The sequence below is a fragment of the Oncorhynchus masou genome, chromosome 23 (genome assembly GCF_036934945.1).
Source record: "Oncorhynchus masou masou isolate Uvic2021 chromosome 23, UVic_Omas_1.1, whole genome shotgun sequence".
Taxonomy (NCBI): Eukaryota; Metazoa; Chordata; class Actinopteri; order Salmoniformes; family Salmonidae; genus Oncorhynchus; species Oncorhynchus masou.
In genome coordinates this window covers 52,602,950-52,625,631 of record NC_088234.1, presented here as the reverse complement: position 1 = coordinate 52,625,631, position 22,682 = coordinate 52,602,950, and the positions used below count along the sequence as shown (strand labels likewise).

The window sequence follows — 22,682 nt, the reverse complement described above, 5'->3', positions numbered from 1 at the left end:
CTTAAGTGAAAATACTTGAAATTACTTCTTAGGTCGTTTTTGGGGGTGTCTGTACTTTACTATTTATATTTTTCACAACTTTTACTTCACTACATTCCTAAAGACAATTATGTACTTTTTGCTCCATACATTTTCCCTGACACTCAAAAGTACTTGTTACATTTTGAAAGCTTAGCTGGACATGAAAATCGTCCAAGAAAACATCCCTTGTCGTCCCTACCGCCTATGATCTGTCAGACATCCTAAACACAAATCCTTTGTTTGTAAATTATGTGTTGGAGTGTGCCCCTGGCTATCCGTGAAAAATAAAATACAAAATTGTGCCATCATGTGTTTAATATAAGCAATTTGAAATAATTTATACTTAAGTATATTTAAAACCAAATGCTTTTAGACTTTTACTCGGGTAGTATTTTACTGGGTGACTTTCCCTTTTACTTGAGTAATTTTCTATTAAGGTATCTTTACTTTTAGTCAAGAATGACAATTGAGTATTTTTTCCACCAATGTCGTTACTCTTCCATTCCACGGCCAAACCTCGAAGGGAAGAATTTACAGCATGAAGCAGTATGGTTGGACTATGTATCATTGATGCGTTTTCCACTTGTCCTTGTTTCATTTTGTGATCCAAGTAATTTTTTCCAGCATCAGAAATGTCAGCGTTCTGCTATGTAGTCTTGTTTCTGGCCACTAGTTTCATTTATGTGGGGCTGTAGGCCTAAAAACATCCTTGATTTTAGATTTTAAAAAGCTCACGTTATTTCCATATATATATATATATATAAAATGTATCTAGGGCCTGGACAATACCAGCATCACGATACTTGTTAGTATTGTGGCAAGGAAACAAAACATGAAGCCCTAATGTTGGAAACAAACATTATATTGTCATCCAGAGTCATATTTATATATTTTCCATGCTATAGCACACACATTTTGAAATACAGCATGTTTTTAAAGGACCAAAGAGTTTGGTCTGCTTCGTGTTTTCATGGAAAACATATACTAGAATCATCACAACCCTAGTTGTATCTGCCATGACTTTTCATTATTGGCTGTAAGCGCGAACACAAAGCTGTGTCAGATGGTTGAGTAAGAATATACATGATTCTTCTAACACAGTTTGGTGTTCACTGTTTGTATGAGCCGGGCAGCGGGTGCTGTTATGTCACTGAATGCCGAGCATCAGCTACAACACTATTAAGTAAACAGAATTGCACTGCCATATGAGCAGTTCAGTTACTTTGCTACATATTTTTTTACATTTTAGTAATTTAGCAGACACTCTTATCCAGAGCGACTTACAGTAGTGAGTGCATACATTTACCCCTGTGGGAATCAAACTCACAACCCTGGCAGTGCAAGCGCCCTGCTATAATACCAACAGAGCTACACGGGACTATTAGATTGCTGATGTTTTGCAAGCTGTTGGAGTGATGAAATGACGGTTTCCTTTATGCCTCTCCTGCAGCTATGTACAACTATAGACATGGCATATCAACTCGCCATTGTAATTACAGTGGCATGAAGTACTCCTGAATCTTCAAAGTCAACTGTCAAGTTATTTTCCAACTCTGTTCACTACACGAAATGTGTTGTATTTAAGTGTACTGTGTTCATTGCTCCCGGGATACTTCCGTTCCGAAGTTGGTTGAACAGCAGTAAACTGACCACCACTACTTGTAAACATACTCTCTCTGTAGACAGTAAATTGCAAAATAAACTTTGTCCAGTTGGTCAATGCAGTGCTTGTAAACATTGTGTAAAGTTGTCTGTGTATTTACTCATCATGACAATGCTAGGCCTTGCCTTATAACAGGTAGGTAGCCTAGTGGTTAGAGTGTTGGACTTGTTACCGAAAGGTTGCAAGATCAAATCCCTGAGCTGACAAGGTAAAAATCTGTCGCCCTGAACAAGGCAGTTTAACCCACTATTCCTAGGCCGTCATTGAAAATAAGATTTTTTTTCTTAACTGAATTGCCAAGTTAAATTAAAGTTTAAAAAAATACTCACACACTTTGGGACAATGCTTTATTAGAAAAAGTAGTCTCATTACGGAACGTTACCTTCCGAGAACGATGGTGAATAAAATGCGTAATCACCATTCTCTCACCTGTATCACTTGGTCTACTACCTGGCCCACAAACCCACATAGAATGAACTATGCAAATATTTACTCAACATGGTTGGCCAGTAGACAGCATGCAGCTGCAGTTGAACACCTTTGGGTAGAGAGTTCAGACACATGGTGAAGTTAGAAAGCACAGGGACATGATCTTTGATGCAGCGTATTTTCTCTGGTCGCACAGTAAAGCAGTTGATGCGGGTGTTCTCATGGTTTCCATAAACCAGTCTGGGGGGGATCCTTACTGCAACAAATGGTTTAAGGGGAACTAAACTATTTTTTTAACCTGTGTGGGGAAAAAAATCATATTTTTTAACCCATGCAAACTCATAACTAGTTATTCCTTTGTTCAGGTGAAGGGTGGCTTTGCTCATCCTCACATGTTGATGCATCTTACATTTAAGGCTGCCTTACCCCATGTTTTAGTATACTTCCCCTAGGGTCCACTACATCCAGTGGTGGAAAAAGTACCCAATTGTCATACTTGAGTAAAAGTAAAGATACCTTTTTTTTAAATAGAAAATAACTAAAGTAAAAGTGAGTCACCTAGTAAAATACTAGAGTAAAAGTATTTGGTTTTAAATATACTAAAATATCAAAAGTAAATGTAATTACTAAAATATACTTAAGTATTGAAAGCAAAAGTATAAATCATTTCAAATTCCCTACAGATAACCTGGGGCACACTCCAACACATACATAATTTACAAACAAAGAATTTGGGTTTAGTTCGCAGTAGGGATGACCGGGGATGTTCTCTTGATACGTGTGTTAATTGGAGCATTTTCCTCTCATACTAGCCATTTAAAAATATAAGTAAAGTACAGATACCCCCCAAAACTACTTAAGTAGTACATTAAAGTGTTTTTAATTAAGTACTTTACACCACTTATTACAACTCTTGTCCCCATGCAGTGCCATTCATTTGAATGTTGGTTATCCTTCCACAATGTCACAATGGATGGCAGAAATGTCAAGTTATGTATCACTATATTTGATTTATTACCCGATTTAAGGGTATTCTGTGCATCTTTCATATGGTCTGGATGCCTTTGGAATACTGTACAACAAAAGGAGTTTGTATTGAAAAATGCACACGTCAGGGGAGATACCTATTTAGGCCATCCCTAGCTGCTGGGCTGCTCAGTCCTGTCCCTGGGGGTCTGACTTACTGTTGTCACTCTGGCCTTGCTCTAACACACCTGAAACCAATAATGAATGTTTAACTAAGATCCTAAAGTCCTCCCTCGCCCTCCTTTTGTCAAATCTGACCACGACTCCATTTTGTTGCTCTCAGCCTTTAGACAGAAACTTAAACAGGAAACAACCCTGCTCAGGTCTGTTCAACGCTGGTCCGACCAATCTGATTCAACGCTTCAAGATTGATTCGATCACGTGGACTGGGATATGTTCCAGATAGCGTCAAACAACAACATTGATGTATACACAGATTCGGTGAGCGAGTATATTAGCAAGTGCATCGGTGATGTTGTACCCATGGCAACAATTAAAACCTTCCCCAACCTGAAACAGTGGATTGATGGCAGCATTCGCGCGAAACTGAAAGCACGAACCAATGATTTTAATCAGGGCAAGGCGACCGGAAACATAACCGAATACAAACAGTGTAGCTATTCCCTCCGCAAGGCAATCAAACAAGCTAATCGTCAGTATAGAGACAAAGTAGAGTTGAAATTCAACGGCTCAGACACGAGGTATGTGGCTGGGCCTACAATCAATCATGGACTACAAAAAGAAAACCAGCCCCGTCGTGGACCCAGATGTCTTGCTCCCAGACAAACTAAACAACCTCTTTGCTCGCCTTGAGGACAATGCAGTGCCACCATCACGACCCGCTACCAAAACCTGCGGACTCTCCTTCACCGCAGCCAATGTGCGTAAAACATTTAAACGTGTTAACCCTCACAAGGCTGCCGGCCCAGACGGCAGCTGCGCAGACCAGCTGGCTGGTGTGTTTACTGACATACTCAATCATTCCCTATCCCAGTCTGCTGTTCCCACCTGCTTCAAGATGGCCACCATTGTTCCTATTCCTTAGAAAGCTAAGGTAACTGAGCTAAACGACTATTGCCCCGTTGCACTCACTTCCGTCATCATGAAGTGCTTTGAGAGACTAGTCAAGGATCACATCACCTCCACCCTCCCTGACACCCTAGACCCATTCCAAATTGCTTACCGCCCCAATAGGTCCACAGACGATGCAATCACACTGCACAATGCCCTAACCCATCTGGACAAGAGGAATACCTATGTAAGAATGCTGTTCATCGACTGCAGCTCAGCATTTAACACCATAGTACCCTCCAAACTCATCATTAAGTTCGAGACCCTGGGTCTCGACCACGCCCTGTGCAACTGGGTCCTGGATTTTCTGACGGGCCGCCTCCAGGTGGTTAGGGTAGGAAACATCTCCACCCTGCTGATCCTCAACACTGGGGCCCCACAAGGGTGCGTTCTCAGCCCTCTCCTGTACTCCCTGTTCACCCATGACTGCGTGGCCATGCACGCCTCCAACTCCAATCATCAAGTTTGCAGACGACACTACAGTGGTAGGCTTGATTACCAACAACGACGAGACGGCCTACAGGGAGGTGGTGAGGGCCCTCGGTGTGGTGTCAGGAAAATAACCTAACACTCAACGTCAACTAAACGAAGGAGATTATCGTGGATGTAAGGAAACAGCAGAGGGAGAACCCCCCTATCCACATCGATGGGACAGTAGTGGAGAAGGTGGAAAGTTTTAAGTTCCTCGGCGTACACATCACGGACAACCTGAAATGGTCCACCCACACAGACAGCGTGGTGAAGAAGGCGCAACAGCCCCTGAAGGTATCACCGGGGGCAAACTACCTGCCCTCCAGGACACCTACACCACCCAATGTCAGAGGAAGGCCAAAAAGATCATCAAGGACAACAACCACCTGAGCCACTGCCTGTTCACCCCACTATCATCCAGAAGGCGAGGTCACTACTGGTGCATCAAAGCTGGGACCGAGAGACTGAAAAAACGCTTCTATCTCAAGGCCAACAGACTGTTAAACAGCCATCACTAACATTGAGTGGCTTCTGCCAACATACTGACTCAAATCTCTAGCCACTTTAATAATAAAAAATTGGATGTGATAAATGTATCACTAGTCACTTTAAACAATGCCACTTTATGTAATGTTTACATACCCTACATTACTCATCTCATATGTATATGCTGTACTCAATAGCATCTAGCCTATGTCGTTCGATCATCGCTCATCCATATATTCATATGTACCATTTCTTATTCATTCCTTTACACTTGCGTGTATAAGGTAGCTGTTGTGAAATTGTTCGATTACTTGTTAGATATTGCTGCATGTGTAACAGTATAGACTTTACGTCCGTCCCCTCGCCCCGACCCTGGTGCGAACCAGGGACGCTCTGCACACAGACAACAGTCACCCTCGAAGCATCATTACCCATCGCGCCACAAAAGCCGTGGCCCTTGCAGAGCAAGGGGAACCACTACTTCAAGGTCTCAGAGCAAGTGACGTCTCCAATTGAAACGCCACTAGCGCGCATGTGACCAATAAAACTTGATTTGATTTGAATAACGGGTGGTTTGAATTTTTTTATGTGGGGAGGGGGGTGGTATTGATATTTGTGGGTCAAACTTTCTCACTTATCATTATTCAGGATTATCCATAATCATGGTAGCGTCCACATTCATGTAGAAGTGTTTAGAAACTTATTATATTCTTATTTACAATAAAAGTTACCCCAAAATGGTCATATTAGATTGTGAAGAAATGCAGGAAATTATCTTTAGATGCCCAAAACATTCTGAGGGAGGACCCCCAGACCATCCACCAGGTTGTCCCTCCACTTCTAAAACCAAAGTTGTACCCCCGAGTTGAATACATTTGTGGTTTTCCCCTCGGCAGCATGGCTAAAGTCTGCTGTGGAATAATAACACTGGCTGCCCTGTAAGATAATTCAAGGAGCAAAGGTCCACCGCACGCAGCTGACTCGGTGACGGCAAATCTCTAATCTCTCTCTCACACATTTACACTCCACCTCTGTGGGTTACCCTTTCCCCTACTTCACTCCTGTCGTGAATTGCCTCTCACACTGAGTCAAAACAGGCTACATACAGTGGGGCAACAAAGTATTTAGTCAGCCACCAATTGTGCAAGTTCTCCCACTTAAAAAGATGAGAGAGGCCTGTAATTTTCATCATAGGTACACTTCAACTATGACAGACAAAATGAGAAAAAAAATCCAGAAAATCACATTGTAGGATGTTTTTATGAATTTATTTGCAAATTATGGTGGAAAATAAGTATTTGGTCACCTACAAACAAGCAAGATTTCTGGCTCTCACAGACCTATAACTTCTTTAAGAGGCTCCTCTGTCCTCCACTTGTTACCTGTATTAATGGCACCTGTTTGAACTTGTTATCAGTATAAAAGACACCTGTCCACAACCTTAAACAGTCACACTCTAAACTCCACTATGGCCAAGACCAAAGAGCTGTCAAAGGACACCAGAAACAAAATTGTAGAACTGCACCAGGCTGGGAAGACTGAATCTGCAATAGGTAAGCAGCTGGGTTTGAAGAAATCAACTGTGGGAGCAATTATTAGGAAATGGAAGACATACAAGACCACTGATAATCTCCCTCAATCTGGGGCTCCACGCAAGATCTCACCCCGTGGGGTCAAAATGATCACAAGAACGGTGAGCATAAATCCCAGAACCACACGGGGGGACCTAGTGAATGACCTGCAGAGAGCTGGGACCAAAGTAACAAAGCCTACCATCAGTAACACACTACGCCGCCAGGGACTCAAATCCTGCAGTGCCAAACGTGTCCCCCTGCTTAAGCCAGTACATGTCCAGGCCCGTCTGAAGTTTGCTAGAGAGCATTTGGATGATCCAGAAGAAGATTGGGAGAATGTCATATGGTCAGATGAAACCAAATGTAACTTTTTGGTAAAAACTCAACTCGTTGTGTTTGGAGGACAAAGAATCCTGAGTTGCATTCAAAGAACCATACCTACTGTGAAGCATGAGGGTGGAAACATCCTGCTTTGGGGCTGTTTTTCTGCAAAGGGACCGGGACGACTGATCCGTGTAAATGAAAGAATGAATGGGGCCATGTATCGTGAGATTTTGAGTGAAAACCTCCTTCAATCAGCAAGGGCATTGAAGATGAAACGTGGCTGGGTCTTTCAGCATGACAATGATCCCAAACACACCGCCCGGGCAACGAAGGAATGGCTTCATAAGAAGCATTTCAAGGTCCTGGAGTGGCCTAGCCAGTCTCCAGATCTCAACACCATAGAAAATCTTTGGAGGGAGTTGAAAGTCTGTGATGCCCAGCAACAGCCCCAAAACATCACTGCTCGAGAGGAGATCTGCATGGAGGAATGAGCCAAAATACCAGCAACAGTGTGTGAAGACTTACAGAAAACGTTTGACCTCTGTCATTGCCAACAAAGGGTATATAACAAAGTATTGAGATAACAAAAGTTTATTGACCAAATACTTATTTTCCACCATAATTTGCAAATAAATTCATTAAAAATCCTACAATGTGATTTCTGGATTTCTTTTTCTCATTTTTTCTGTCATAGTTGAAGTGTACCTATGATGAAAATTACAGGCCTCTCTCATCTTTTTAAGTGGGAGAACTTGCACAATTGGTGGCTGACTACATACTTTTTTGCCCCACTGTACAGCCAGCCATTACAAAGAGTATTTTATAGCTGTTCAAATCTGTCATTCATGGTGGTGGGCTAACCTGTTGTTATGGACATGTTGGAATGTTAAAATAAGTTATATTTTTTGCTCATCAGTCTCATCAGAGTTGAAGCCTTGCCAGTTGTATTCATGAAAGCAGGCAGCTGGTGCCTATAGGGCTGTATCCCAGTCTGTAGGGCGGTTGGCTGAGGTAAGGGTTGAATGGTTCTGTTGGCTGCTTGCCCTGTGACTGGGGTGGGGCCCAGTGCTGAGCACTGACCCTCAGCCTGGCTGATTTATGAGTTCCTTACTGAGCCTCCAGAAACACAGCCTTGGCCTCCAGCTGAACCATGGACTCCCTGAAACATAAGCAGGGACACCCTGTGTCCATTGCTGTCAAAACCATTTATAAACACACCCAAGCCAGCAGATGTGGATTGTTGCAGTTTACACTACAGTGGATAAAGTGAGCTGTTGCTGTTGTGCTTTAAGTTAAAGCAATAGAGGCATACTGTTGAGTGGTGGTTGCTACAGCTGGAAAAATGGGAAACCGAGAGTAGTGGGGTAAAATTTACAATATGTGCATACCTCACATGTGACCCGTAATAAGACTTTGGAATTAATATGTTAACAAAGTCTATTAAATAACCAAGCAATATTAATGTAGAAGTGTTTGGGGCGGCAGGTAGCCTAGTGGTTAGAGCATTGGGCCATTAAACAAAAGGTTGCAAGATCAAATCCCCTTGCTGACAAGGTAAAAATCTGTCATTCTACCCCTGAACAAGGCTGTTCCTAGGCCGTCATTGTAATTAAGAATTTGTTCTTAACGGACTTGCCTAGTTAATTTTTATTTAACTCCATAAAGATTAATGGCTATAGATCAGTAAAAGTAATAGAAAGGTCTGAGAATTGTCTATATCAAAGGCAGATATTTAATACCATTGTAAAATGAACAATACATTATACAAGGCATAAAGCTTAAGTTACAAAGCATTTCAAGGCCTTATTCTGGGCATGATCATAGAGGGAGAAAGAGAAGTCATAGCCTTAAAGGCCATGTTCCAAGAATCCCAGGGGCGGAGAGCAAAAGAAAGAGGGTATATCTCACCAGCGCAGCACAGGACAGGATCAAAGGGATGGAGACAATGCATCTGAGAACCCTTTTTATAACAGTTGTTTGGATTCAAAATCTCAATTCAACAGCATTACTGTTGAGTTAACCTCCAATCAGATATCAGACAACAGAACCACTGCTACCCAGTGAGACTGAATGGGGGTTACACCATGCCCAAACTGGATGCGCAGGTGCGTCCGCAATCGTGCGCAAATTGATTTTGTCCCCCCACACCAAACGCGATCACGACACGCAGGTTAAAATATCAAAACAAACTCTTAACCAATTGTATTAATTCTGGTTGAAAAGCATTAAACGTTTATGGCAAATTAGCTAGCTAGCTTGCAGTTGCTAGCTAATTTGTCCTTTTTTTCTAGCTTGCTGTTGCTAGCTAATTTGTCCTGGGATATAAACATTGAGTTATTTTATCTGAAATGCACAAGGTCCTCTACTCTGACAATTAATCCACACAAAATGGTCAACTGAATCTTTCTAGTAGAGGTTGACCGATTATGATTTTTCAACACTGATACCGATTATTGGAGGACCAAAGAAGCCAATACCGATTAATCGGACGATTTAAAAAAATATATATATATACACATATATATATATATATATTTATATTTGTAATAATGACAATTACAACAATACTGAATTAACACTTATTTTAACTTAATATAATACATCAATAAAATCAATTTAGCCTCAAGTAGATAGTGAAACCTGTTCAATTTGGTATAAATAATGCAAAAACAAAGTGTTGGAGAAGAACGTAAAAGTGCAATATGTGCTATGTAAGAAAGCTAACGTTTCAGTTCCTTGCTCAGAACATGAGAACATATGAAAGCTGGTGGTTCCTTTTAACATGAGTCTTCAATATTCCCAGGTAAGAAGTTTTAGGTTGTAGTTATTATAGGACTATTTCCCTCTATACCATTTGTATTTCATTAACCTTTGACTATTGGATGTTCTTAGAGGCACTTTAGTATTGCCAGTGTAACAGTATAGCTTCCGTCCCTCTCCTCGCTCCTCCCTGGGCTCGAACCAGCAACACAACGACAACAGCCACCACATCAAAGCAGCGTTACCCATGCAGAGCAAGGGAAACAACCACCCCAAGGCCCAGAGTGAGTGAAGTTTGAAACTCTATTAGCGCGCGCTAACTAGCCAGCCATTTCACTTCGGTCACACCAGCCTCATCTCGGAAGTTGATAGGTTTGAAGGCATAAACAGTGCAATGCTTGACACACGAAGAGCTGCTGGCAAAACGCACGAAAGTGCTGTTTGAATGACTGTTTACGCGCCCGCTTCTGCCTTCCACCGCTCAGTCAGATATTTAGATACTTGTATGCTTGTATACTCAGTCAGATTATATGCAACACAGGACACGCTAGATAATGTATAGTAATATCATCAACCATGTGTAGTTAACTAGTGATTATGATTGTTTTTTATAAGATAAGTTTAATGGTAGCTAGCAACTTACCTTGGCTTACTGCATTTGCGTAACATGCAGTCAGTCTCCTTGTGGAGTGCAATGAGAGAGAGGCAGGTTGTTTTTGAGGTGGACTAGTTAACTGTAAAGTTGCAAGATTGGATCCCCCGAGCTGACAAGGTGAAAATCTGTCTTTCTGCCCCTGAACGAGGCAGTTAACCCACCGTTCCTAGGCCGTCATTGAAAATAAGAATGTGTTCTTAACTGGCTTGCCTAGTTAAATAAAGATTAAATAAAGGTGTAAAAAAAAAAACGGCGCCCAAAAATACAGATTTCCGATTGTTATGTGAACTTGAAGTCGGCCCTAATTAATCGGCCATTCCGATTAATCGGTCGACCTCTACTTTCTAGTCATCTCTCCTCCTTCCAGGCTTTTTCTTTATTGAACTTTATATGGCAATTGGTATTAACTTTCATAATAAGGTGTATTATCCCGACCGACCTCAGTTTATCTTTCAATCACCCACGTGGGTATAACCAATGAGGAGATGGCACTTGGGTATATGCTTCTATAACCAATGAGGAGATGGGATAGACAGGACTTGCACCGCGTTCAGCGTCACAAATAAAACGGACTTCTATTTTAGCGATTGACAATGCAGACGCTCGTTGGCGCAATGATTGAATAACATGTATTTGTACATTTATTTTGCGCGAGCGGTGTAGTCAGCATGTTATAGGGAGAATGCAGGATTCCTAAAACAACACAAAGGAAATCCTAGCATACAGGTTATAAGAAGCACTTTGGGGGCTGGGTTGCCCAGCAGTAGCAATCATATTGCTTGGTCTGTAATTTGTTCAGTGGTTTTAGGTGGTAACTGTCTAAAAGATGACTGCCTTAGGTTAGTTTTAGGGGATACTGAAGCAAGTCCTGTCACTTCTGCTTATCAAAGTCTTTGATAAATCAATATACTGTATCAAACTGTAGGGAGATTTCTAACCAGCAATAATTACCTTTTTTTTTAGGGCTGTAATGTACAGTATGTTGACCGTTTACAATGGGATCTCAATGTCATTGTTGTGGGTTTACTGGTAAAGGCTGTCAGGTACAATCATAGATATTTCTCAGTGGCTTGGTACATAAAAAGGCTAAAGCCACACAGGATGTGTGTCCTCTGAAAGGATTGTCTACTGTAGAGATCAAAGATGGAAACATGCTTCTATTTTGTTGTTCCTATGAGTGTTGCCGTCGTAAAAATAGCTTTTGAATGATGTGTGTAATTGATAGCATGTGTTCATCTGAAGGAAATAGAGCTTAACTGGTTTCAGTGTTGATTTCAGTGAGCTACCTGTGGTACTAAAGGCCATGTTACAAGCTAATTATCCTTTTCTATAATTCAACGATTGGTCACTGTCTGCTCTAGGTTGAATCTCAAGTCTCAACCCTTTTTCTCTCCTTTCCCAGGAAAGAGGCATACGGGAACCCCATTGAAGTAATGAGGTGAAGAAGCACAAAGCAGGCTAAAGCAGCTGGCTACTAGCTACCTTCCATACTCTGCTAAGTCTGAGACTGGGTCCTCCGGGTGTCCCCATCCAATGCTCCTGAAGCGCCATGAGCCACAGCTGGGGACGATTTACTACTCCATAGACTGCCATATCTCCTGCAGCCTTTCCCTCTCTGTCCTCGGGCCCCCCCTGGCCCCTTCCCCCCTTCCCCATTGGCTGAGATGAAGAAGGTGGGGCAGTGGTCGGCGGAGGAGGTGTCCCATTGGCTGAGCGAGGAGGGGATGCAGGAGTACGGCGACTCCCTCCAGCAGGCGGACGGACCCGTCCTGCTGCGGCTCACCCCGGATGACTTCCTGACCCCGCCCCTCTCACTGGTCTCATCAGACAATGGGCGGCAGCTCTTGGAACGGCTGGAGACCCTACGGATCGAGCATCACATTGAGGAGCACCAAAAAAACGGCCACGCCAATGGCCATGGGAGGCTGCCCAACGGCACTGCCAAGCCCCTGCGGAAAGGTTCGCTGGTGCTTAATGGCTTCCGGAAGGAGATGGTCCAAATCCCCATCCCCATGTTGGAGCCTGAACGCTCTGGGTTCCCCCAGGAGTGGGGCAAGACAGGCGTAGCGTTCCTCTACGCAGTTTGCTGCTTTGTCACTACCACTGTGGTCATCTCGGTGGTCCATGAGAGGGTGCCGGCCAAGGAGCATACCCCACCGCTGCCCGATAAGTTCTTTGACATTTTTGACCGGGTGGAGTGGGCCTTCTCTATCTGCGAGATCAATGGCATGCTGCTGGTGAGTCTGTGGCTGCTGCAGTGGACCCTGCTCAAGTACAGGTGAGACAACAGTGAATTCATAAGGTGAATTCACCAATTTGTAAGTCGCTCTGGATAAGAGCGTCTGCCAAATGACTTAAATGTAATGTAAATGTGTGATAAGAATAGATGGGGCAGTGTTTTACCTTTTCAAATTGTAACCTTCAACTTTGAACTTATTTTTCTGAGATACGCAATGGCAACATTACAGGCTGAATAAATTGCAAACGTCTTCCAGAACTCACCACGCCTGGATATGCGTTTAACATATGAGCTAACCACATATCATATAGCAATCTGATGCTCGACTTGGCAATCAATAACGTGGCATGCAACCATAGGTTGCTGCAATGCAACGTCTGCAATGTAGTCAGCCTGGAATGTGACCGTAGATAACTAACCAATAATCTGTATCTCTGTGTCCAGATCAATAATCATCCGTCGGTTCTTCTTCATTGTGGGTACCCTCTACCTGTACAGATGTGTCACCATGTACATAACCACTCTGCCTGTTCCAGGGATGCACTTCCAATGCTCTCCAAAGGTTTGTTTCCTTCCAAATCCAAGCAACAGTAGGCTGTCAGTTGCGAACACTCACTGTGACCTACCAGCGCCCACATCTATTTCCATCAATGATGTGTCATTGCTGCTATAGTATTCTGATTCTCTGGGCTATTCTTGCATATAAACATTACAGTTGGATCTTAAAAACAACACCCCCTAAAGACAAACTCAACAGAAAGAGATCTAGACCTTGTTTTCAGTTTAACGCCCCCCAGTCCTCTTCACGGGACATTGATCACATGAAAAAGATAAAAACGGTTATGTTGCATGTGTACAACTTAAAAGAGCTATTTTTTAAACTGCTTGAGTGCTCATCAGGCATGAGTTTCCTTTCAATGTTTTCGCTTCTCACATCCTAACCCTGTGACTAAAGAGCCAGATGAGGTCAAGTTATACTGAGGTAGCATGTGGTTCAAGTGTGACTCACTTGATCACTTATATATACTATATAGTTCTCTATTGAAAATCTTTTGAAGTTTCGAAGAATGGAAGTCACAAAATGGTAGCTCCGCCCACCACAGAACAAAGCTGTGGGTGGGAGTTCAGTGTATAGAAACTTTCCCACTCCTACTGTTGCCCAAGGCCATTGGGAGTGATGTGTATTGTTCCCTTGTTCCGCCCTCCAACTTTCCTCCCCTCCTCTACTCCCCTCCCAGCAACAGATGAAGGTCTTTTTATGTACTGTTATGTCCTGGGCCTGGTTTCCTGTTCTAAACCTCTATCTGAATTGGAACAAGCTGTCCTCCATCACAGAGACCAACTGTGAAGTGGCTTCCTCTCTCGTGTGTGTGTGTGTGTGTGTGTACGTGTTTAGTTGTGTGTGTGCGTGCACGTGCTTATTTGTGTGTACATGTTTTTTTTGTGTGTGCATTTGTTTATTTGTGTGTTTCCATGCACAATGCACATTTACGTGTGTGTGTGTATATTACACTGTGTGTACATAGCACATGCGTGCATGCAATGTAGTGTTGGTTGAGTCACATGCTGTATCTGATCCACAAAGTTTCTCTTCTGTGTTCCCTATTTGAGTTCAAATGTAGCATACATAATGGAGAACAAAAAAGTTAAGAGAGCGCATAGACATGTGACTAGCTGACTGGACATTGTTGAATGATTGACATGTCAAATTGACACATAACGGTATGCGTGTCGTTGCAGCTATTTGGGAACTGGGAGGTTCAGATGAGGAGGATCATAAAGCTGATCGCCGGCGGAGGCCTGTCAATCACCGGCTCCCACACCATGTGTGGAGACTACCTGTACAGCGGCCACACAGTCATTCTAACACTATCATATCTCTTTATCAAAGAGTGTAAGTATTACATAGGTTAGCGTTAGCATGGTTGTGTCAATCTCTTTATCAAAGGGTAAAAGTAGGCTACAGGTTTACCGTCATGCTAACACCAACACTTTACTCTATCATTATAAACTTCTGTCATTTTCTCTGTTCTCTTCTCTTTCACAATCTGAGATTACCAGTTGGCTGTTTTCCACTGCTCATAGAAAACGTTTTAGAATTGCAGTAAAGCTTTTCCCAAGCAATAGAGAGATAAGCTGACTTCTTGTGTAAATTCTCTGCTAACAGTGGTGTCACATGATGTTGAACTGTACTGTTGTGATGTTAGCCATGTTGTTTATGCTGCAGTGACATCTAGTGGATGGTTGTGGAAGTCTGGTTTGAAAGACTACATAGTTTGTTCCAAAGCAATGTGTTAGGTAAATGCATTTCATTGTTGATTATTGAAACAAAATAATGTCTCTATGTATATTCCTTTAACCCTTCCCTGTCTTTCTCTGTTGTCAGATTCCCCTAAGAGGTTTTGGTGGTACCACTGGTTCTGCTGGACTCTGAGTGCAGTAGGCATCTTCTGCATCCTGCTAGCCCATGACCACTATACTGTGGACGTGGTGGTGGCTTATTTCATCACAACACGTCTCTTCTGGTGGTACCACACCATGGCCAACCAGCAGGTGGGGAGCCAGCACGCCGGTCTCCATTATCTGGTGTTAAATGTAGCTTAATTTAGCTTAAGTAGCATTATTCTACTTGTATTTATTTTCTCTGTTGTGTTTTCATTCAGGCGCTGAAAGAGACGTCCCAGAGTAACCCATTCTCCAGAGTCTGGTGGTTTCGACTGTTCCAGTACTTTGAGGGAAACGTCAAGGGCATTGTCCCTCGAAATTATCAGCTGCCGTGTTCATGGCGATCGTCTCCGTGGAGCCATGGGGTAAAGTACAGCAAAGTGGACACCCAGTGACCCAGGTCGCATGAGGGGTGGGAGCTGAGCGAGAGACCTCCTGAAGTTGTGATCGTCTGAAGGAGATGGTGTCGTGTTGCCAAGCCAGTGCTGTTCCCTTGACTTGTTTAGAAAAATCCCAGTTCTGGCTAGCACTGTGACCATAGTCTTACTTTAGCACTACAAATAATTTTATTTTGGGAAAGGTTTTTGAAAACTTAGCACACTACTTTCATCATGTATTTTTTGCTTGGGACACTTTGCAATGTTTCGTTGACTACAGCAGATCTGGTTAATATTTAAATATTATATTTCGATTATTTTTGTTTTTTTGTTTTGACCAAGGCTGTAACAAGTAGTTTAGACTCTTTTCCTCTGCAAATAATTTGAGAAATTCTGGTCCGATAAGGTCTACTAAGTGCAAAACATGTCACTGAAATGTTTTTTTGATAACCAAAATGCCATACGTCGTCTGGGGGAGTTTTAGATGCAAAATATTTTTTTTCTTTTTTAACAAATTACTTTTTTTGTCATCTACAACGTGGCAATGGTGCAAAAAAAGTTTTTTTTCTAACAATTGCAACTTTATTTTTCAAAACAAATAATGTCCCCAAAAATATTTTTAGATTTGTACCTTTTTCAAGATTGAATGCTGAAAGCAGAAGAATCTGTGGTATTTAGAATTGTTCCAGTGCCTTCCTTAGCTTGATTGTATATTATGTGTCGGTGTTCCTCTGCCTCGCGCGTGTCTGTCTGACTGCCCACAAGGTCGGCATGAAGCGGTTCCAAATGATCGTTCAAGTCCTGTTCGCATGAATGTAAGAATAATGATGCCAGCCTTATATGGTAATTAGTCTTCCCAAAACCAAAAACATTGAGACGAGTGAAATGTCCTGTCAATTTATTTATGTTTTCATATATAATATTTTTTTCCATAGCCGGTGATGTTATAGCAGTTAATGAAGAACCGTTAAGTTGTTTGGTTATGTCCTAATCATTTACTGACCCTTAGCCAGTCTTGACCGTGTTCTAAATCTTTTTCCAATCCTATTCTAACCATGTCCTTGCAAGATGGTCTTGGAGGGTTTTCAGTCCTCTAACATGTCATTAAGACTTTAAAGCTCATTGACTTGCTAATAATCTTGTATCAAAGGTTAGTTGCTAACTTTGAAAGAATGATGGAAACCCTCTGGACCTCAAGGACTGTACTGGAGTTGTGCAGCACACCTACAAGTCTTTGTAAGAGATACTGAATCCCTATTTTGTCAAACAGTGTTCTCGAAACAGACCCAGAAAATAGATCTTACTGGCTGTTGTCGACTTGGCCAATAGAGCAGTGTGTTCCTGAATGCAGCCTGCCAGAATGTCTTACTGATAAATAGGGCCGGAAGGACACCAGTATCACTATTTTTTTCCGTTGCAAAAATGAAAACCTGAAGCAGGCTAACTCTTTGGTCCTTTTAAAAACCTACTGTATGTTAAATATTGGTTGCTATAGCTCCCGAGTGGTTTAGCGGTCTAAGGCACTGCATCTCAGTGCTGGAGGTGTCACCCTGGTTCGAATCCAGGCTGTATCATAACAGGCCGTGATTGAGAGTCCCATAGGGCAGCGCACAATTGGCCCAGCGTCGTCTGTGTTTGGCTGTTGTAGGCCGTCATTGTAAATAAGAATTTGTTCATAACTGACTTGCCTAGTTAAATAAAGGTAAATTTAAATAAATAAATAACTTGGAAAATATATAAATTTGACTGTAGATGGCATCATAATGATGTTTGTTTCTGACATTAGAACTGTTTTCCTGAAGAATTGAATCCCGCTTCGTGCTTTGTTTCCCTGCCATGATACTGACGAGTATATACTGGTATCGTCCTGGCCCTACTGATAAAGACAAGCTTCTTGTGATTATTTATCTGTCTTATTGACATACATGTTGATCTTAATGCAGTTCAGTGGTGATATGCCATCTTTGAACTGTGTCAAATGTATAGGGCTTTTCAATGTTGACTTGTTTAAAAACAGAAGTTTGAGGCAAAGTGTATTGGTACTGTCCTGAACTATATTGGCTGGCAAGTTTGCAATGCCAAAAATAGTTTAGTCACAACTACCCACTAAAGAAGCTGACAAATTGTACAAAGCCAATGGGGTTATCAAATGGGCGAGGGGGCCAAATGCACAGTACTGGGGTTCTAATGTACGGACAAATCCACACAACAGACAACGTACTGATTACCATGAATGTGAAAATGGTTTCTAATGATCCTCGATACACTTGTGCATTAAAATGATTTTGTGTTACCATTCCAACAGCACAACATGTTTTCTCCTGAAGTAGAGCTGGTTCGAGTAAGAAATTACCTCAGTTCAGCTGTCTGACTGGAGAGACTGAACTGATAATAACATGGCACTTTGTTATGAAAATGCAGCATGGCCCAGTTTAATAGAACTGAATGGTGAGACAGGACAGGTTAATATAATGGACCTCAATTGTATTTATTCTTTAAAAAGAGCTCTAGCCTCTAATCATTGTTGTACATTTTTACGTCATGTTTTTTTTGTGTGTCCTAAAGAGTAGCAGTACTAAATCGATAATGATGACATAATTTGAATGCTGAATTGATGTGCTATTTCTTCTATTGATGAATGTTTTGACAAATTGTAATTTGGCCTCTTAGCTTGAAGAGGAGGCAGCGGTGGTTGTCCTCTAAAGAAAAGGTTGGGATACCTTCGTTCAATGGGTATAAGGTCATATGTTTATGGCTATATTAAAAGTGCATAAACTGTAATGAGTTTAGCATGTACCCATGTGAGACGAAATGCTGTTCTCATTGACAGCTGCGGCTATGTCAAAAATGTATGAATGTGAATGGCAGATTAGATGTCTCTATGTAGGCTTATTGATGTACACCTCTCTAAAGCCATCTACAGCTGTAACATGAGAGGAGTTTGGGGATATTCCCCTTGAGCCCCTTCAATCCAGACATTTCTCTCTTAAAAAGGAAGCCAGTAGAACCATTTCTGAAATCCTTCGACGTTTGATGCACGCACATTAAGGCCATATTTTGACTTGAAGTGCACACGCCTAACTTAAACCAGGCAGTGAAAGTCAGAATATGTGCCTTGATAAATATATATATACAGTACCAGTACAAAGTTTGGACACCGACTCATTCAAGGGTTTTTCTTTATTTGTACTATTTTTTGTTACATTGTAGAATAATAGTGAAGACATCAAAACTATGAAATAACACAAGGAATCATGTTGTAACCAAAAAAGTGTTAAACAAATCAAAATATATTTTATATTTGAGATTCTTCAAAGTAACCACCCTTTCCCTTGATGACAGCTTTGCACAGTCTTGGCATTCTCTCAACCAGCTTTATGAGGTAGTCACCTGGAATGCATTTCAATGACCAGGTGTGCCTTGTTAGAAGTTAATTTGTGGAAACTGTTTCCTTAATGCGTTTGAGCCAATCAATTGTGTTGTGACAAGGTAGGAGTGGTATACAGAAGATAGCCCTATTCCATATTATGGCAGGAACAGCTCAAATAAGCAAAGAGAAATGGCAGTCCGTTACTTTTAAGACATGAAGGTCAGTCAATCTGGAAAATGTCAAGAACTTTGAAAGTTTCTTCAAGTGCAGCCACAAAAACCATCAAGCACTATGATGCAACTGACTTTTTCAAGAGGACCGCCACAGGAAAGGAAGACCCAGAGTTACCTCTGCTGCAGAGGATAAGTTAATTCGAGTTACCAGCCTCAGAAATTCCAGCCCAAATAAATGCTTCAGATTTCAAGTAACAGACACTCAACATCAACTGTTCAGAGGAGACTGTGTGAATTTTTTATTTATTTATTTATTTCACCTTTATTTAACCAGGTAGGCTAGTTGAGAACAACTTCTCATTAACAACTGTGACCTGGCCCAAATGAAGCAAAGCAGTGCGACACAAACAACAACACAGAGTTACACGTAGAATTAACAAGCGTACAATCAATAACACAATAGAAAAAAAGAAAGTCTATTCCTTGAAATGAACATCCCAATAAAATAGAACAATTAAATAAAATATATTTCAATAGCCATATGGTAGCACACACATGCCACTTTACACATCTTTTAGGAGTTAAAGGGTATGAACTCTTATGCAAATGTGCAAATGGTGCAGTTATTACAATTTAGCAGATTAACACTGGAGTGGTAGATGTGCAGATGATGTGCAAGTAGAAATACTGGTGTGCAAAAGAGCAGAAAAGTACATAACAATATGGGGATGAGGTAGGTAGATCAGATGTGTACAGCTGCAGCGATCGGTTAGCTGCTCAATTAGCTGATGTTTAAAGTTAGTGAGGGAAATATGTCGCCAGCTTTAGCGATTTTTTTTGCAATTCGTTCCAGTCATTGGCAGCAGAGAACTGGAAGGAAAGGCGGCCAAAGTAGGTGTTGGCTTTGGGGATGACCAGTGCAATATGCCTGCTGGCGCGCGTGCTACGGGTGGGTGTTATTTGTGACCAGTGAGCTGAGATAAGGCAGAACTTTACTTAGCATAGACCTATAGATGACGTGGAGCCAGTGGGTCTGGCGATGAATATGTAGCGAGGGCCAGCAGACTAGAGCATAAAGGTTGCAGTGGTGGGTGGTATAAGGGGCTTTGGTGACAAAACGGATGGCACTGTGATAGACTGCATCCAGTTTGCTGAGTATAGTGTTGGAGGCTATTTTGTAAATGACATCATTGAGGATCCGTAGGATACTCAGTTTTATGAGGGTATGTTTGGCAGCATGAGTAAAGGAGGCTTTGTTGCAAAATAGGAAGCTGATTATAGATGTTATTTTGGATTGGAGATGTTTAATATGAGTCTGGAAGGAGAGTTTACAGTCTAGCCAGACACCTAGGTATTTGTAGTTGTCCACATATTCTAAGTCAGAACCATCCAGAGTAGTGATGCTAGTCGTACGGGCAGTGAACGGTTGAAAAGCATGCATTTAGTTTTACTAGCGTTTAAGAGCAGTTAGAGGCCACGAAATGAGAGTTGTATGGCATTGAAGCTCGTTTGGAGGTTTGTTAACACAGTGTCCAAAGAAGGGCCAGATGTATACAGAATGGTGTCGTCTGCATAGAGGTGGTTCAGGGAATCACCCGAAGCAAGAGCGACATTGTTGATATATACAGAGAAAAGAGTCGGCCCGAGAATTTAACTCTGTTGCACCCCCATAGAGCCTGCCAGAGGTCTGGACAACAGGCCCTCTGATTTGACACACTGTCTGAGAAGTAGTTGGTGAACCAGGCAAGGCAGTCATTTGAGAAACCAAGGCTGTTGATTATACTACATTTAGAAAGCATGATGTCAGAAGGTGAATTCACCAATTTGTAAGTCGCTCTGGATAAGAGCGTCTGCTAAATGACCTAAATGTAAATGTAAATGTTGAGTCTGCCGATAAGAATGCGGTAATTGACAGAGTCGAAAGCCTTGGCCATGTTAATGAAGACGGCTGCACAGTACTGTCTTTTATCAATGGCGATTATGATATCGTTTAGTACCTTGAGCATGGCTGAGGTGCACCCGTGACCAGCTCGGAAACCGGAAACCAGGCCTTCGTGGTTGACTTGCTGCAAAGAAACCATTACTAAAGGGCACCAATAAGAAGAACAGACTTGGGCCAAGAAACATGAGCAATGGGCATTAGACCGGTGGAAATATGTCCGTTGGCCTGATGAGTCAAATTTGAGATTTTTGGTTCCAAAAATATGGATCTCCGCATGTGTGATTCCCACCGTGAAGCGTGGAGGAGGAGGTGTGATAGTGTGGGGGTGCATTGCTGGTGACACTGTCTGTGATTTATTTAGAATTCAAGACACACTTAACCAGCATGGCTACCACAGCATTCTGCAGCGATATGCCATCCCATCTGGTTTGTGCTTAGGCTGTGTTAGGGCTAACACCTCCAGGCTGTGTTAGGGCTATTTGACCAAGAAGGAGTATGATGGAGTGCTGCATTCGATGACCTGGCCTCCACAATCACCCGACCTCAACCCAATTGAGATGGTTTGGGATGAGTTGGACCGCAGAGTGAAGGAAAAGCAGTCAACAAGTGCTCAGCATATGTGGGAACTCCTTCAAGACTGTTGGAAAATCATTTTCAAGTGAAGCTGGTTGAGAGAATGCCAAGAGTGTGCAGAGCTGTCAAGGCAAAGGGTGGCTACTTTGAAGAATCTCAAATATATCTTGATTTGTTTAACACTTTTATGGTTACTACATTCCATATGTGTTATTTCAGAGTTTTATTCTACAATGTAGAAAATAGTCAAAATTAACAAAACCCATTCAATGATTACTGTAGGTGTGTCCAAACTTTTGACTGGTACTGTATATAACACCTTTTTTGTCTCCTGGCCATAGTTTGGGAGAAGTTAGTCCATGGTTGCAAACTAAGCTGGAATTTTCTTTTATTTTAGAATAATGACAGCTAACGTAATTATGTATGTTTAATTTGTGTGAATCAACAATACAATTTTTCATGTGTTTCTTTTGTGTATACCAGATAAGCTATGATAAATGGATAGGACAGAGAATTATATCTGGGAGGCTTTCAAATAAAACAATTTATCATTCAGCATTTTAGCAGTGTCCTCTGTCCATGATTGGAAGTTATGACCAGACGGAGCCCAAGATTGTTGTGGTCTTCTGTCCCACCCGGACGAAGAATGGTGTAGCACAGAGGTTCATAAACATTTTCACTCTGGGCCCCTTTCCAGCATTGTGTATACACCACGTGTATACACCACGTCTATTTCTATAGGCTCAGGCACATTTCATGACACAAACTGTTGACACACCTCTTGTTGGCAAGGAGAACATTTTGCAGGTTTCAATCTTATTTCCTGCAATTCTATACATTTTGCCATATCTATTGTGTGTGCATTCATGTGATATTTGAGTGACTCAAACATCACAACCAGATCTATGGGATAAAAAAACACTAGCAATAAATTGTTAGCTGACATGGGCCAGTTGATCTGGATATTTCTTAGAAATTATAAATAGTTCTCCTCTAAGGTATGCAATGACATGACAAGAGGAAAACAGATGACCCACTAACCAAATTCGAAATTACATCTTGTGCAATCTATTAGAACATTCA

The 22,682-nt window shown here is 41.8% G+C and overlaps 1 protein-coding gene across 2 annotated transcripts in view; it reads left to right on the top strand.

Annotated features, from left to right (window-relative positions):
* The window catches only part of LOC135511027 (phosphatidylcholine:ceramide cholinephosphotransferase 1-like), a 42,993-nt gene extending 20,838 nt beyond the window's left edge, over positions 1-22,155 (top strand). For both annotated transcript variants that reach the window (XM_064932486.1, XM_064932485.1), the window contains exons 2-6: positions 11,883-12,758; positions 13,164-13,281; positions 14,460-14,613; positions 15,106-15,272; positions 15,383-22,155. In XM_064932486.1, coding sequence (XP_064788558.1) covers positions 12,145-12,758; positions 13,164-13,281; positions 14,460-14,613; positions 15,106-15,272; positions 15,383-15,559 — 1,230 coding nt within the window. In that variant the 5' untranslated portion in view covers positions 11,883-12,144 and the 3' untranslated portion in view covers positions 15,560-22,155. The remainder of the gene's footprint in view (positions 1-11,882; positions 12,759-13,163; positions 13,282-14,459; positions 14,614-15,105; positions 15,273-15,382) is intronic.
* Positions 22,156-22,682: the final 527 nt, after the last annotated feature.